The 17,059-nt window shown below is 42.1% G+C and overlaps 2 protein-coding genes across 7 annotated transcripts in view; one reads left to right on the top strand and one right to left on the bottom strand.

The window, feature by feature from the left end:
- The window catches only part of raph1b (Ras association (RalGDS/AF-6) and pleckstrin homology domains 1b), a 181,991-nt gene extending 176,402 nt beyond the window's left edge, over positions 1-5,589 (top strand). For all 6 annotated transcript variants that reach the window (XM_039672003.2, XM_039672002.2, XM_089132243.1 and 3 more), the window contains one exon: positions 426-5,589. In XM_039672003.2, coding sequence (XP_039527937.2) covers positions 426-3,116 — 2,691 coding nt within the window. In that variant the 3' untranslated portion in view covers positions 3,117-5,589. The remainder of the gene's footprint in view (positions 1-425) is intronic.
- spp2 (secreted phosphoprotein 2) lies at positions 4,274-15,835 on the bottom strand. Its single transcript, XM_039672011.2, has 6 exons — positions 15,727-15,835; positions 15,197-15,318; positions 6,502-6,624; positions 5,481-5,588; positions 4,869-4,914; positions 4,274-4,777 (listed from the first exon to the last, which is right to left on the bottom strand). The coding sequence occupies exons 1-6, from the start codon at positions 15,782-15,784 to the stop codon at positions 4,650-4,652; spliced, it is 585 nt and encodes a 194-aa protein (XP_039527945.1). The 5' UTR covers positions 15,785-15,835; the 3' UTR covers positions 4,274-4,649.
- Between the last annotated feature and the right edge of the window lie 1,224 nt (positions 15,836-17,059).

Genomic DNA, 17,059 nt, shown 5'->3' with positions numbered 1-17,059 from the left:
ACTGTAGTTCATATAGTTCAAGTTGTATGGACCACTCTTGTGGTCATTATTTAATCTTCATATTTTTAGTTTTCATTCTTTTTTGAACTGCATGAAAAATCTTAAATTTCTCCATTTGTGTTCCAAAGAAGAAAAAGTCATTCAGGGTTGTAACAACATGAAATTAGGTGCTGAAACATGTAGTGAATTTAACATTTTTGAGTGACTATTCTTGTGTGCTAGTGGTTTTCAACCCCATTGTAGAAGCCCCCCAAACATTTTCAAATATCTCCTTTTTATGACACCCAATTCAGGTTTTAGAGTCTATACCACTGAGCTGATGACCTGAATTAAGTGTATTTGGATAAGGAGATATACAAATATAAGATATAACACATTATCGATTTTTGTTTATTTGATGTTTTTTTGTTTTGTTTTTGGTTCAGGCAAGACCAGAATCAATTCGTTCTACCCATTCAAGCCATAGCACCCATTCTTCTCATCATGTGGCCCAACAGCAGCATCCACACCTACAGCAACAGCCAAATGCACATTCAAATCCACAGTCACAAGGAAGTGTCCACCAAGCTCCAACACAGACACCACTCCAAACATCTCCAGCCCCGCCACCCCCTCCTCCTCCTCCTCCACCTCCCCCACAACCTCCTATTTCCAGTATCCCCCACCATGCTACTCCTACCATGTTTGCCAAATACAGCACTATCACTCGTCTGCAGAATGCTTCTCAGGCTGTAAGTCACCAAAAACCTCACCCTCATATCCAGCAGCAAGTGCCACCAGTCCCTCCAGTATTCAAACCACAATCAAACAATATTCCACCAGGGGCAAATATCCCACCTCCTCCTCCTCCACCTCCACCTGCCCCAATGCCTCCACCGGGATCAGCCATGGCTGTTTTGAAGCTTGGTCCACCAGCCCCAGCAGCAGTTTTACAGTCATCCCCTCTGCCCCCCTCACCACCACCACCACCACCTCCTCCTCCTCCCATAATCCCCATGCAGTCACAACCTCTACCACCACCTCCTCTCATTAAACCTACGCAGTCACAGCCTCTACCACCTCCTCCTCCCATAATGCCCATGCAGTCACAACCTCTACCACCTCATCCTCTCTTAAAACCTACGCAGTCACAGCTTCTACCACCACCACCACCTCCTCCTCTAATGCCCATGCAGTCACAACCATTACCACCTCCTCCACCCATAGTGCCATTCCAATCACACCCTTTACCACCTCCTCCACCCCCTCTCCAGGCTAATGGCCTTCCCCCTCCTCCACCACTCTCTACAGTCCAGGCACCTTTCAAAGTCAATGGACTCAAGCAGGTTCTTGCTCAAAAATTTTCCAATGTACCCCAGGACATATTTCCCCCAGCCAATCAGACCCCCTTTCCCCCACCACCTGCACCTACACTCCCTCCTCAACAACATGTTGTTCCAGCTCCAAATCCACCACCTCCACCATCCCCAACACAGCTTCCAATTCAAACAGCAATTTTACCAAAATCTTTCACTGGTGGATTTCTAACCCAAACAGCACCCAAAACTTCCCATGGCATTTTTCCAGTATCCCCAGTAGCTCCATCACCTCAAGTTCCAGTGCCGCCACCTCCTCCTCCTCCTCCTCCCCCTCCACCTCCAGCACCATTGAAGAACCAACCCCCACCAACACTACCTAAGCAGCACAGCATCTCTAAGACACTGCCCCTTACCAGCCAAACCTCATCAGTGCCATCCCTGGTTAAACAGATTGCTAGCCAGTTTCCTCTTGCATCTCCTGCAGTGGCCAATCAAGCGGAGAGCCACAAAGCTCCCCAGTCCCCACCTGCAGTGAAGGCTAAACCAAAATGGCAGCCTGTAGGTCAAGCCCAGCAGCAACAGCGGTCACCTGAGTTTCCACCACCTCCACCAGAGAATACCCTTGCTTTTCCTTCTCCACCACCACCTCCTCTTGCTCCAGGTCCCAACACTCCTCTACCCCCTCCTCCTCCTCTGATATCAGGCCCTCCCCCTCCTCCTCCCCCTCCTCTTCTGATGTCAGGCCCTGCCCCTCCTCCTCCAATGTCTGGCCCTCCTCCTCCACCTCTGATGTCAGGCCCTACCCCTCCCCCTCCACCTCTGATGTCAGGCCCTACCCCTCCCCCTCCTCCGATGTCAGGCCCTACCCCTCCCCCTCCTCCTCCGATGTCAGGCCCTACCCCTCCTCCACCGCCCCCTCCTCCTCCGATGTCAGGCCCTACCCCTCCCCCTCCTCCTCCAATGTCAGGCCCTCTTCCACCTGCTCCTCCTCCTCCTCCTCTGATGTCAGGCTCTCCTATCAGAAAGTCCTCCTCTGGTTCAGCTGCAGGTGTCAAGAAACCTCCACCGACTCCTCAACGCAACCATTACCAGGAGTCCTGCAGAAACTTGGTGAGCAAGTTTAACCCTAGTTCTGCTTCTTTATCAACCTCCAGCATCTCACACTCCAAAGAGCTTTCTACAGGTCCACGCACACCCCCCAAACCAGGGAAGCTTAATCTGGCAAATCTTCCTTTGGCTTTGCAGACCAAATTTAATCAGAACCGCCAATCAACTGCAGACTTCCCATCTCCTCCACCCCAAGAGAATGAATTCTTCCCTCCTCCCCCACTGGAATCTGACCTCCCTCCACCACCGCCCCTTCCAGGTGATCCAAATGGTGTGTCTCCAAAAATAGCTGTGGTCAATCCACAACCCCAGCCTGCCTGGGGAAAGAGTTCCCTGAAGAAGTCGCAACCTCCAGCATCACTTCGCTGTAACAACTCGATTAGAGAGTCTCCACCCCTCTCACCACCTTCTATACAAGCGGGCCCTATTCGGCCATCTTCTCCCAAAGGCACCACGCAACCCAACTTCTTGCAGGACCTAAACAAGACACTGAAACGCAAGTCTTCGCGAGTCTTGGGAGACAAAGTGGACCCTGTGGCCACAATGGATGACATGGCTTTGCCACCACCTCCCCCTGAAGTTCTGCATGACCAACAGAGGCACAGTGGGAGTGGCTTCATGTCCGGGAATATCTCAGGCTATGCAACACTACGGAGAGGGCCGCCTCCAGCCCCACCCAAGCGGGACCACAGCACCAAACTAACAAACTGATACAACTTCAACTTTTCTTGGACTCTCTTTCTTGCTAATTTCATATCTGTCATAGTTGTAGAGGGGAAGCCATCATTTTGTTGATTATGCTCAGCTTGTTCTGTACAAAACGACTCTGTAAAGCTGAAACTTCTTGTGACTTTGTGACAATGCATCAGTTTCAGTTTCAAACAACTAAGTGATTCCACTTCAACACCTTGATACTGCATGGAAGACAAAACTGCATAATATAAAATAATCTTATTGATTTTTGGGAAGACAAATGTTTTCAACTTTGGGGTTGGGTGGGATTTTTAATTTTGAGTTTATATTCTTTTTATATTATTATTTAATAATCTGAAGAGATTTTGTTATTTTACACTGCATTTTTTTAAATAATTGTATAGCTATTTTTGTTTGAGGATTATTAGATGTATAGGTCGATGTAGACTGTGTGGTTGGTTGATATATTAGTTCGGCACGACGTTTACCAATTGTATGGCAGATCCAGTGCTCAGTGGATACATCTAGCATCTATTCTGATCACTATTATTCTTTGAGCCACTTTAAGTGCATTTTAAATGTAATTGTCAAAATTGTAACATGAAGGAGGAGTTGTTCAGGGAGTTGCCTCAATGTCTAGTTTTGTGAGACTGTGGAATGTTTGCTTTTTTTTTTATGAGACCTGTTTTAAAATGTTGATATTCTCACTTGCTGCAGTATCTTTGTCTAGGTAAAACAAATGACTGCCTTGCTGTTCCTTGTTAGACCTTACTTCCTCTGGTGAACGTTCAAGCTGACTTTTACAAATTGTTCACCTATGAAGAGATGGACTTTTAAGTCATGTGACTGAATGACACAATCATTATTCACATAGTTTTATCTTATATCCTGTATTATAACCTGTATTATTGGGTCATGAATACAGCCATGCCTTAAAAGTTTCTATAACATGTGTATCAAACAACCTATCAAAATATTATCACCTTACAAGAAAAGACCATTTTATTACATAAAAGTTACATTTTCCTGTTGATTTGATCAAAGGATTCTGGCTGATTTTCCCCATTCAGACATTATATGCAGCTTCAGAATCTTACACTACCAATTTATAATGGTTTTTATAAGAGCCACATGGCATATGTTCAAACTAGTATGCATATTATCTCATGTCCACATTTCTTTTTGAAGAATTTGTTTATTGAATGTATTTACAATATCATGAAACTTTTCAGGCTGTTGAGAAGTGACTAAATTAAGTTAATATTAAATTATTATAGTATCCGGTCTTGATCCATTTAAGGTCTATGAACATCATGCTCTGCATATCTCTTTGCAAAATGTGTAATTTAAAATGAAATTATACATATTGATATCCATGTTTCTCTTCTTTTCTTTGGGTTTCCTGGGGAGGTTGATGTCAGCAGGTATCTATTCCCATTATATGGGTAGCCAGTGGCAAAATCCCTAGTACAGTAGTCTTTTCATTTAGCTTTATATTAGTAGCACCTTAATATTTGTATGAAGAATTTTCTTGTGATTTTATTCTGCGGGTCAGTGATATGGCAGGTGATTGCTGAAATGGTCGGCACGAACATGGTTGGTTTCTGTGTTGTCGTGATGGCCAGCATGAATTGGTGGAGACACATTAATGCTTGGTGATAAAGTTGAATGTGTGCGGTCTACAAATATGACAAGAGCATTATAAACATGGTCACAATACACCAAATATAAAAGTGTAAAAAAAAAAAAAGATTACATAAGTGTGTTTACCTCTAGTCCCAAAATGATTTAAATCGTAGTATAATCCTAGTCTCCCCTGTTGGTAGAAAGAAGTCATCATCAAATCATTTCACATCACCCATCTCGGCTTTCTTCAACTTCTAACTTCAGGTTAATCAAATTATTTTATTAATTGATCAGTTATTCAGTCATGGATTTATCAAAATGTTATATAAATAATATATAATAATATTAATATTCAAAAATATTGAACTATCCTAGACAGTTTACATGCTTCTGCACAAGTCAATTAATAGTTTTTGTCAAGTTACATTTACTGATGCAAATCATTCTGGCCATTCCTGCTTGTTGTCAGTCACAACTTTCATTAAGTCTCTCTATACCTCACATTAGGTGACATTAGTTCAACCTTGCATTATATAAGATCAAAATAGCTCAGAAAAAATCTTTAAAAAAAAAAACCACCTTGCCCTTGATGATGAACGGTGTGCTATTATTGTTTTCAGTCATGTGCAACCTGTACATATCTAAAAAAAAAAAAGTGTTTTGGGGTTTCATAGCCCTTTAAAATTCAGCTTACACTGTATCTACTAATGATACTGTTTACAAGTCCATGGTGAACCACTTTATGTTCACACTCACCTCCTCACTGGACTCTGAGCTCGAGCTGTCTGCCTTTGTGCATCTGAGAGAGATGATGCGACTGAGCTCCTGAGTCACTCGTGCTCTGATATAGCACCCTGCCTCAGACTAAATGGGAATGAACAGAAATCAAATAAGATAAAAATAAAAAAAATAAAAATCCATTATACTGCTATTACAAACCATTATACAAAGTCATTTCAGTCACTACAGATCATTACTTGTTTTTAAAAAAAGATTAATGACATCCAACTTTTAAATGATAGGGAATAGGGAAATATATAAATAATAGGGAAAATATATAAATATAGTGTACATAGGTCATAGCTCTTTTACCATTTTCTATAAAATAATTAAATTTGTACATTAGATACAAATATAAGCGCTATTTCATTCCCTTTCAATTTTTTGTGGTTTCTAGATAATGTGTATTGTGTGTGTGTTTATAATGGGTAAATTTATATTGAAAATTACAACCACTCACAAATTATTTACATATTGCATCCTACCACAATTTAAGTTTAGCCACTGAATTGGAATCAAAAAGGAGTGGGGTGTGCCCAAATCAGCTCCCTAGTTCTGTAGTCAGGGCACTTATCAGGGAGTCAGACATTTTGCAGTGCACTGAAACCTTTGCTCCCTAAATAGTCCCACCATTCAAAAGGAAAAGTCCACAATTCCCTTAACGGACGTTCTAGAGTCATGTTGCCGGAAATAGTAATCAGTGTCCAAATGTGTAGTGAGACAGGATCCTTACTGCTGTGCCCCAAATCATGTACACGATATACACTGATTCATAGGCGAGAGATTAAATTGCCTCTGTCAATTCAGTTTGAATGGTGCACAGCCCTTGTACAATTGCACTGAGATTAACTACACCATTAGACACACCAGCTTTTCTGTCACACTATAAAGATACAAATAAGGGCACAAACTGCCTTCAAGTTTTATAAACACCAGTTATCTATAAGCCAACCCAGACCTTAATCATGTCAATCATCAAGTCCTTAAGATAACTTGCCACAAAAAAACCTTTGCGGTACATGCAGCCCTGAGGGTCGGCTGCAGAGGTCTTCTGGCACTCTGTCTCCCTAATGCCAAACCTCAGATGCAGATCATATGTGTCCATCCCCAGAGGAACAATCTTAAAATGAATAAAAGCAAATGATCAACAGTTAGTTACCAAAGTACAATCACTGACAATATGAAAGCTAGTATTTACTGCTAATGATATTGGCCTAGCTTTTTTAACTATTCATTTTACTTCTCTTACCATACCTCCATCTTAGGGCTTTTCACACATGCTTAACCCTGGGTTATTGTCGTTCTAACCCACACTTTTAAAGTCACAAACAATAAGTAAATGTACTTCAAGGCAAAAAATTTTCAAGGCAAGTTTTTTGCACTGATATTTTTGAGTAAATTTCATAGACGAATCCGACGAGCGTTCTGTGTAGGCTGCCTTCTTGTGGCGACGCCATTACTGAGCTGTTACACCGGCGTAGACATTATGCACCGGTATGTTAAGAAACCTCGGCACCCTCGATGACAGCTACAGCCAGGCAGAATGACTTGTTGGGTTGATGATGTTAGACAGTGGCCTCCAGTCACAGATGAAGGTACAAACGATCTTACACATTATTTATGAAAATAGCTTGGCAAGCTAGGCTAACGTTTGCTAACTAGGAAACTATAAAAAGATCTGTCCATTTGGCAACAATAAATAAATAAATAAATTAATTAATTAATGAAATCAAATAAACAAATTCATGTTTTTCATTTGTGTCCATTATTTATCTCACTTTCACATTGCAACGGGCAAGGGTAAGGTAGCGTTACAACTAGAAAGTAATATCGGCCAATTAGTGTTTTTAAACCATGGAAAGAGGTCAATATAACAGCAGGAGAACAATTATGTCACATAACGTTACATTTAGCTCAGGAAAGCCATTTAATGATCGTAGCATGTTAATTGAATAGAAAAAAATAGCAAGAGAGGAGATTTTGCTGATCACTATATCACATTTTTTTTTATTTTTTTTTTTACTTATGTCATTAAATAATTGTTATTATACGCGAATGTCCGCGTCTTGTACTCGCCCAGGAATCGTCTCCGGTTACTATCGTAACCTCGGTTCCCTGAGAGGTGGGAACGAGACATTACGTCATACTGACGTATATGGGAACTACCCCTTTCTCCATTTCCACTGAAATCTTATAGGCTAACGCCAGCTGGAGACAGCTGGCCAATTGACGCAAACATGCAAATGCTGACCGGTCCACGGGCAGTATAAATAGCATGGGCGCGCCAATTGCGTCAGAATCACGACTGAACGCTAGCACAGCTGATCAAACGGTGAGCACGGCGGTTGACGTAATGTCTCGTTCCCACCTCTCAGGGAACCGAGGTTACGATAGTAACCGGAGACGTTCCCTTTCAAGGCGGTCACTTCGACATTACGTCATACTGACGTATATGGGAACTGTATAGAATCCCGCCGTGAGCGCAGTGAAGATAAGCCCTGACAGGGTCAAGCTACACTCCCCAGGAAACAACAGTTCTAAGCCAGCCACGCCGCTTGGAGCACTCAACGGATAGGCGAACTAGACCAACGTCTGCTCCTACATTACCAAGTTGCACATCCAATGCAAAGAAGCGAAGGCTGCACTTGACAGGGCAGCACAACACCATAAGCACTAAAGCAAAGAGTTAATACAGTGACAACAGCATAGCGGTGACAGCTGCATAACCAAGTAGCCACACACAGAGTTAGCAGCAAAGGTAACCCCGCAAAAAGACTACTGCACAGTTGATGGTAACAGTTCCATGAGTTCAAAATAACTCACTGAACCCACAACGCTATAGGCGGATCAACAAACTTGAACCCTGAACGAGTTCCGAGAAGACAGCCAGCAACCTAATCCCGAAGGTATTAAGCAAACAAAGCGTTGAAATCAGAGAAGAGTCTCTGTATAAAAAAGCACGTCCCTAGAACCATCCACCAAGCACACAAACAGCGGTTTGTCAGCCTGCTGCCCTACAGATCACAAATCTCTACAGGGCCAACATCACTCTGAGCATCGGCATATGCGAGGCTAACAGCTCAGCTGATAATGCGGGCAGAGATCCACCTGTGCTCTGAACGGTGTAAGCAACTTCGGAACGTAGCTAGATATCGAACGGAGATTGACGCTGCAGTCACCAGGTCCAAGACGATGCGACATCAGTCACTAGAATGAGCGTAGGATTCCAAGTGCTCGCTGGGCGAGAGCCGGTGGTAAGGCCATCTCAGGGAGAGCTTCGTCTGAGCACTTGTTAGTGTGAAGTGTCTTGCTCAACTATGGACTCAGCAGCAGACACATACGAAGGTTCCACAGCTGAGGGCAGGAGTGCCAATCGTCTGTAGAACAGAACCTTCCCGAGGGGGATTGTCGTAGGCCCCCCATAACTCACAAGTCCGTGAACCGGGGGTGATAAGTTTTAAAGTTTTCATATTGACACCACCATCGCCCAATCCGGCATGTGCGCTGGTCTCAAGCCCAGGAAAGCTGCACCCTGCTCTGGGGTGCACTTCCAGAAAACCAGCCTGTTTTATCCTGAAGGTCTAGTACTTCCAGAGCTCCACCGCGGCACAGCGCAATCTGGATTATATATACCCACCCAGAGAGACTCTGAGTGGAACTCACGACGGTCTGATAACCAGCAGGCGTCTTATGTGTTTGCCACCTCCACACTTGCCCTCTTCCATTCCAGCAAGCGGGTTACGAGAAACTGACACTTCCTTGTAGAACATAGCGATGTTCCGAGCCAATGTAAGAAGTGCAATCAACACATACTGAGTGTACATAAACACAGTGTCATTGGCCATAGCAACAACAACTGTGAATATACGCCGTCAGAAATAGAATAGGGTCAGTCTATTCAAAGTAGAATAGCCAGTTGCACTGGAGGCAACATAACAGCGTAGCACATGCACATAACAGCATCGGTAGCCGTAGCTCCCTCATTGAACGCAGATAGCTCAGTATAGGCACTAAAGGACACTGGGCAACACCGCTGTTCATGAATACATCCACGTGTAGATATTACATCGCAGCCACCTATCGGAGACTGTGAAATGCACAGTTGACTGGGATAACTAGTTGCACTGAAGATACAGGGCAACAGACAGCATAACATAAGTGTCACATCCTTGCATTTGTATATGCAGCGTAAGTCGCTGTAGCGACAGAACTGTGTAGACAGAACTAAGATGCAAGTAATAGGATGGCAAGCTGCACTGAGGAACAAGGCAGCAAACAGCATAAAACCTCTGTCACGTACATACATCCAGAACTGTGGAATGCATGGTTAGATAGAATAGCTAGTTTTGCACTGAAGGGACAGAGCAAGAATAGCAAAAAACACGTCCTTGTACGTGCAGTGTAGTCGCCATAGCAACAAAACTGAATATGCAGTTAGAGGGTAGCTGGTAGTTGCACTGAGGAAGAGAACATAACAGCATAACCCAACAGTGTGTACACTTAAACATCCGTGGGAAAAATTCGGTGCGGGCCACCGAAGCGACTGAAACTGCATGAATATGTGCAGAACAACATCATTTTAATCGGGCTTCGAACCCATGTCATTATATGTTCTAACCGAAAGTGCTACCACTCGGCCATGTGTTCACTGTGGTCAGTTACGTTGGCAACATAACAGCATTACGCTTTAGTGTGCGCGCAAACAGCGCAAGTCGCCGTAGCGAAAAAACTGTGACTAGGCACAGTTGGATAGTATAGCCATGGAGCACTGAAGGATACAGGGCAACGCAATAGCATAGTGACATTAGTGTGCACAAAAACACTGCGTCAGAGGCATAGCGACATCGACTGTGAATACATAGTAGCTACATCAGAATAGCCGGTTGCACTGAGGATACAGGGCAAAATTAACGGCGTAACCATAACACATCAGTGAGTTAGCATGTACCCCGCGTCAGTTGTGACGCACAACTGTGCACATAATCAGAATAGCCATTAGCACATCATAATACCACAGTGTGTAGAGTGTGTATCAACAGGACACCGGTTGCATCACACGACAACTGTGAAAATGCATAGTGTAGTAATAGAATAGCCATTTGCACTGAAGGGCACAGGGCAATATATAATGGCATAAATCATTACATGTAACAGTGTGTTACAGTGTAGCTTGTAAAAACGTAGTCGCATCGCGCAACGACTGTGAATATGTAGTAATACAATAGCCATTTGCACTAAAGGACACAGGGCAGTGTACAGCGGCATAATATAACACCACAGAGTGTAGAGTGTACATAAACACGGCGCCCGTTGTATCACACGACAACTGTGAATATGCACAGTGTAGTAATAGAATAGCCATTTGCACTGAAGGGCACAGGGCAATATATAAGGCATAAATCATTACATGTAACAGTGTAGCTTGTAAAAACGTAGTTGCATCGCGCCACAACTGTGAATATGTAGAAATACAATAGCCATTTGCACTGAAGGAGCAGGGCAATATACAATGGCAAATTCAACACATACCAAGTGTAGTGAATACATAACACGGCGTAGTTGCATGGCACAACAACTATGAATACACACTGCTTCGTAATTAGAATAGCCATTTGCACTGAAGTATACAGGGCAAGAATACTGGCATAAATCCTACACATAACAGTGTGAAGTGCTTACGTAACACAGCGCCCGTTGCAACACAACAACTGTGAAAATGTAGTAATCAGACTGGCCAGTTGCACTGAAGGTACAGAGCAATATCGTGGCACATCATAACACACATAACAGTGTAATAACACAGCGTCAGTGCATAGCACAACCATGAACAGAAGCCAGTTGCACTGAAGATACAGGGCAATTTTAGCGGCATGAATCATGTTAACACATCAGTGTGAAGCGTGCACATAATAACAGCGTTATCAATACATCGCACAACAGCTGTGAACACGTAACGTTAGTAATAGAAAAGCCATATGCACTGAAGGAACAGGGCACTATATAATGGCACAAATCACAGCACATATCCGTGCGCATTGCGAGTAAACACAGTGTCAGCGGCGTAGCGACAACAGCTGTGAATACGTGATTAATCAGAATGGAAGCGCCCTGATGGGGGAAAGACACGGGACTCGCTCCGCTCGAGGCACCCGGGGACGGGGCTCGAGGACGGCGCGGCCGCTCAACTGCACTGTTAGTAATATTACCACCTAACAGTGTGCACATAACACAGCTTCAGTGGCGTAGCGACAACAACTGTGAATCGTGATTAACACATAGGATAAACAGAATGGCCAGTAGCACTAAGTTACTGTTAAAGCACATAGCGTGCACCTAAACACTGTCAGTGGCGTAGCGACAACAGCTGTGAATACATTGGAAGAGAATGGCCTGAGGAAAACGGGGCAATATTTAAGGGCACAACAGTAGTACAAGACATATCAACGTGCACATAAACACAGCGTCAGTGGCGTCGCGACAACAACTGTGAATCGTGATTAACAGATTGGCCAGGTGCACTGGCGTTACCGTTAATATAGCACATAACAGCGTGCACATAGACACAGCGTCCGTGGCATAGCGACAACAGCTGTGAATACATGGTTAATTTCAGAATCCAGCACTTAAGGCCTGAGCAGGTGCCGAGAGGCAGCCAGGGAAGGACCCACTGTCTGGTGCGGCGCTCTCCGTGGCCCGAGTCGCCACATTCCCGGTCCCGCCCTCTGATCAACAGTGAGAAACCGGTTCATTCGGGTTCGGGGCCGATTGGCGGGCTGAGATACCGAACACAGAGTCCGTGCTAGGATCCCTTTTCGACGAAGCCTATCGCGTCGAGAAAGCGACGTCCACTCGACTTTGGGCGGGAAAGGGCCCACCAGCGGCCAGCTGGCGGCAGTGGGCCTCATCCCTGCTGAGGCGCGCATTGGAAGATCAGCACACCTGTCGTTCCGCGAGTGCGGTCTTCTGTAGATTCCTTGTAGGGTAGAGCGAGTCAAGGACCCGCACATCTGGCATGTAGCAGCCATCGGATGCGGGGAGGAAACGTGGTGAGTAACCTCTATTGCAACTTCCACGATGACTTCAATAAGACTTCTAGCGTGAAGAAAGAGATTCTGACGCAATTGGCGCGCCCATGCTATTTATACTGCCCGTGGACCGGTCAGCATTTGCATGTTTGCGTCAATTGGCCAGCTGTCTCCAGCTGGCGTTAGCCTATAAGATTTCAGTGGAAATGGAGAAAGGGGTAGTTCCCATATACGTCAGTATGACGTAATGTCGAAGTGACCGCCTTGAAAGGGAACTGTGTAAACCGTATGGCACCAGACAGGGGCAGTCGACCGGAGTATTCACAATGTTTTCTGTTCAAAATTGAAATTTTACTGCCACCATTGAAACAATTTATAACGGAAACTGTTTACCCACTCGACATTATACAAGGGGTAACGTTAGTGACAGTCGTAAATCGCGGGCTGTTTATTCCAGTCAGAGCCGGCTTCAGACCGCTTTTAGCAGGGGGGCATTTATTTTCAATGGGTGGGCACTAGGTAGGTATGGGGACTTTTTTTTCCGATATTAGATATCCTATATTTATTATTGCTACTGCCTTTTCTGTTAGCTATTAACATGAAGTAATGCAACCCACACAATAAACACATAAAAAACATTACACATTGTTGCAAGACGAGCGACTCAAGAAATTTGATCAAGGGTTAAATAGGCCTATACAAAAAAGAATTGCAAGACCGACTCTGACCACAGCTTTATAATAGCAAAGCTAACGAACATGTACACAGTCTCTCACTGACAGAATAGCCGTTTATATGCTATCTCAATGGCGGAAGTGAGAAAAAAAAAGCTAAGTTACTCATCTTTATTCTGCTATGTTCTAACATAAGCATTTACATTCGTAGCCTTAAAAAAGCATCATGTAGTTACCTTTATCAAATAAAACCTTTAACACCCTTAACAAATAAAAACACCCACAACATACACAGATATTATTCTACAATTTCCATTTACAAGAAAATATAGGCTTAAACACCTGTTTCTCCACGGCGGGAGTGAGTGACATTTTAGGACAATGGGCAGCGCAAAAACTAGGCCAACTAAACTATTAGTTTCATCACGTGACAACACATAGTGAACATTACAGTACATGCCAGTTAGATAAATAGCTACACTTACGACTCGGACTCGACTGTCTTTGGTCTCGGTCTCGACTACACTGCACGGTAGAAGCACCAAATACCAAAGCCGCGGGCTGTCGTTGTCTTGCTGTATGGGGTAATCGATGTGTAAGGAGAAACTGTGGTATTGAACCATTTTCTAATTTCCATTTTTGGAGAGTTTTCATCTGTTTGCTTTGTTTTGAATGCAGGAAGCTCGCGCGGTCGCGCCAACTGAAAATCATTTCATTCAAGTATTAACGTGCGTGATTGGGGGGGCGGCAGGGGGGTTTCCTCACAGCGTCACACTGGTTTTTATGTTGGCTTTATTGTATTTTCAGCTAATGAGCCGTTTGTATACATATATTTGTACTATTTCTCACTGAAATGTGAATTAAATTAAACTGATATTATTTTGTAAATTATATCATAATTCAATTTGGGGGGGCACAAAATACATTTGGGGGGGCATTGCCCCCTAATGCCCCCCCATAGCGCCGGCACTGATTCCAGTGGACGCAAGTTGCAACTGTATGGCGCCCGCTTACTTCCGGTAGTTTCGCCGGATTCGTCTATAATTAAGTAAACTATACTTAACTAAGTTAAGTGAAAGTAACATAAGAAATTAAGTCATTTTTATTTAGTTAATTAAAGATTAAAATATCTGTTCTATTTAATTGAATTATTCCAATTTGAACAACATTTCACTCAAACAATATAGCTAACATTAAATTAGACCGCACTTTTTAAGTATATGATTTACTCAGAATTGTTTAAGTAATCAATACTTGCAGTGTGTGTCATCTCGTCTTCTCTTTTGATATGGGATGTGTGAACGCGGACCTCAGTACTTGGTAGACAATACACAATGACGGTAATATTTGATAGATCGTTTTTGTGTTTGAATGTATCATTTGAGTAGAAAATGAGTCACAAAATGGCAAATTACTAATCCTAACAACAAAAGTAATGATAAAATACAGCTGGAAAACAGCGAAAATCAACCTCATCATTCATGGCCCAGTGCATGATGGGAACACCAGTATCAGAAAAGTTGAGTAATTTTACTTAATTTTATAATGTTAATATTTACGCTTTCATTTCTACACGATTGAATTGAGTTCTACTATAGAATTTATTTATTTTTTATTCTTGCCTGAACTAACTTTTTTCATGTAAATTACATTGTTTTTTTTTTTCTGTGGTATTTACTTCACCACAAAATCATTTTTATCAGTGCATGATGTCAAAATGACAAATATATTTTTCTTCTTTTTTTTTAGTATGGAATATTGCATTCATTATACATGATTTATCCGTGCATGTATTTTTCTATGTGCCCAAAAAATTGAGAAATGTGAAATGTGAAGCAAGATAAATCAAGATAACCCAAGATTACGTTTACACAGGGTTTAGAAGGACCCGGTTAACTACCGGTATGTCAAATGTGAAAATCCCATGATGACTAGATCCTACACCAGTTTTACCAGATAAAACCGTTTTTTTTGTAAGAGCGTGTATACTGACCCTCTTCACAGATGCCTTGGATACTCTGTAGAGGTGATTCCTGGCATAACGTCCATTGATCTGATTGAGGGCCATCTGTAGAGCATCATCTGCTTTAGAGCTGAGCTCAAACAGAGGAAGGCCTATGGTTGCACAACAGAGGTCCTGTTACTCGTTTATAAATGTACAAGAATAGTCCCAAACAATTAGTTGTAGGCTTTAAAGTTAAAAGGTAAATGATTTCAAAGATTAAACATTTTATTCATAAAAACAAAGAACCCTGATAGCACATGTCACAGAGACTATGTCTTTAAAATATCTATGATTTATAATGTGTGAAACTGACATATTAAAGACATAATAGCAAACAACAGATGCTTTACAGATGGGAGACGTACGTGTGCTATCTGTAGTTGTAACTGTTGACTTTGATTTCAGCAATGTAAAGTACAAAAAAATGTTAATCAAATACTATATGTCAGTATTACCAAAGTATCATCAGATAATTATTCTTTATGTCTTACCAACGAAATGATGCATGTCACACTCACCTAAACCTCCTAAAACCTGCAGGATCAGATACAGAAAAACACAGCTCTTCATTTTCATCTGTCAGTCAGAGTGGACGCTCTAACCACACAAAGGTTGTTTTTAAACGGTATGGCTTTTAGACCTCCTCCTTTCCTAGTACAAGGCGTTGTTTAATTTGGCATTACTCCTGGTCGTGCACATCTGGATAAAGATGAACTTTGTCGTACAAACTCAATGCTTGTTTTACCCAGAATATGTCCTGATAATCTGATTTAAAAGATGACTATACAATTAACTGTAAAGATGTTGGTCATTTGGAAGAGATGTAGGCCTACTTGTAAAAGCAGTGTAAATTACACAGTGCTATAAAAAATATTCTGGTTGAAAATTATGAGTCCCCTTATAATTTACAGTAAGACAATGTTACAGAAGTTTCTTCATGATGGATTGCATATTTATTTAAATAGTTGATTCTTGTTTATTCATTGTATTATTATGCTTTTCAGTATTATGCATATAGATTAATTTATATTCTGTGATATGAAAAATGAACAGCTGAAATTTGACATTGCAAGAAACACATTTCTGTTACACTTCTTTCTAAACAATAACTAAAAACTGCAGATTTGCCCCCTACTCTTGGAAAAGTGAAATGCAATAGATTATGGCAAAGTAACCATAGCAGGCCTTTAATGTGATCACAGTCTGAAGTTGCATTTCTACTTTGTAAGTCAAAGGGGAGCTGAACAGAGGAATGTCCGGTTCATGACGCTGTCTAGAGGGGTATGTGGCTAGTAAATAATTACAAAGAAGAGCATACTAGGGAGTGAAAAATTCAAAATTTAATGATACATGATATTTGCTTGACAGTGATATGAGCAGACTGATGAACAGCGTATAGACGTCTAATTTTGTCATAAGCAAGAATGAAATCTGCTTTCTTAACAAGTTTTGAACTCCTTATCAAGAGACGAAGAGAAATGGTCAGTGAAGGCTTGACAAGTTAATTTGGTGGTAGATCAGGTTCATGAACCATGAAATATTCATTCACCGACCTTACGGTCTGTTAAACAAAAATTTTGAACTTTTACAGTTTTTTTCTACGAATAATGTGTTCAAAGTTCATTTTGCCAGAGTTTGTGACACCATGTCCCAATAATGAAGGTGTTGCTAAACTATATGCGTACTAACAATGGAATTTCTCATTAACAGCTTGAATGTAAAAATGTAAAAGGCAGAAATATCTTTGGCCAACAAATATTGCAATTACAAAATGATATTATAAATTATAAATTCAAGTTATTCATTGGTAACAATTTATTTTAATGGTCCCTTTTGAACAATCTGTTGGCT

This window comes from Pimephales promelas, chromosome 6, assembly GCF_988280905.1.
Source record: "Pimephales promelas chromosome 6, fPimPro1.hap1.1, whole genome shotgun sequence".
In the NCBI taxonomy this organism is placed as follows: Eukaryota; Metazoa; Chordata; class Actinopteri; order Cypriniformes; family Leuciscidae; genus Pimephales; species Pimephales promelas.
Note: the sequence above shows the minus strand (reverse complement) of the source record. Positions and strands in the feature narration are given on the sequence as shown.

Excerpts from the sequence above, each read along its gene's own strand:
- spp2 (XM_039672011.2), bottom strand. The coding sequence starts at position 15,784 with ATGAAAATGAAGAGCTGTGTTTTTCTGTATCTGATCCTGCAGGTTTTA. Across the intron at positions 15,319-15,726 it reads GCAGGTTTTAGGAGGTTTAG|GCCTTCCTCTGTTTGAGCTC; the intron begins GTGAGTGTGACA and ends GTGCAACCATAG. Across the intron at positions 4,915-5,480 it reads GCTCAGAGTCCAGTGAGGAG|GGGAGACTAGGATTATACTA; the intron begins GTGAGTGTGAAC and ends TTCTACCAACAG.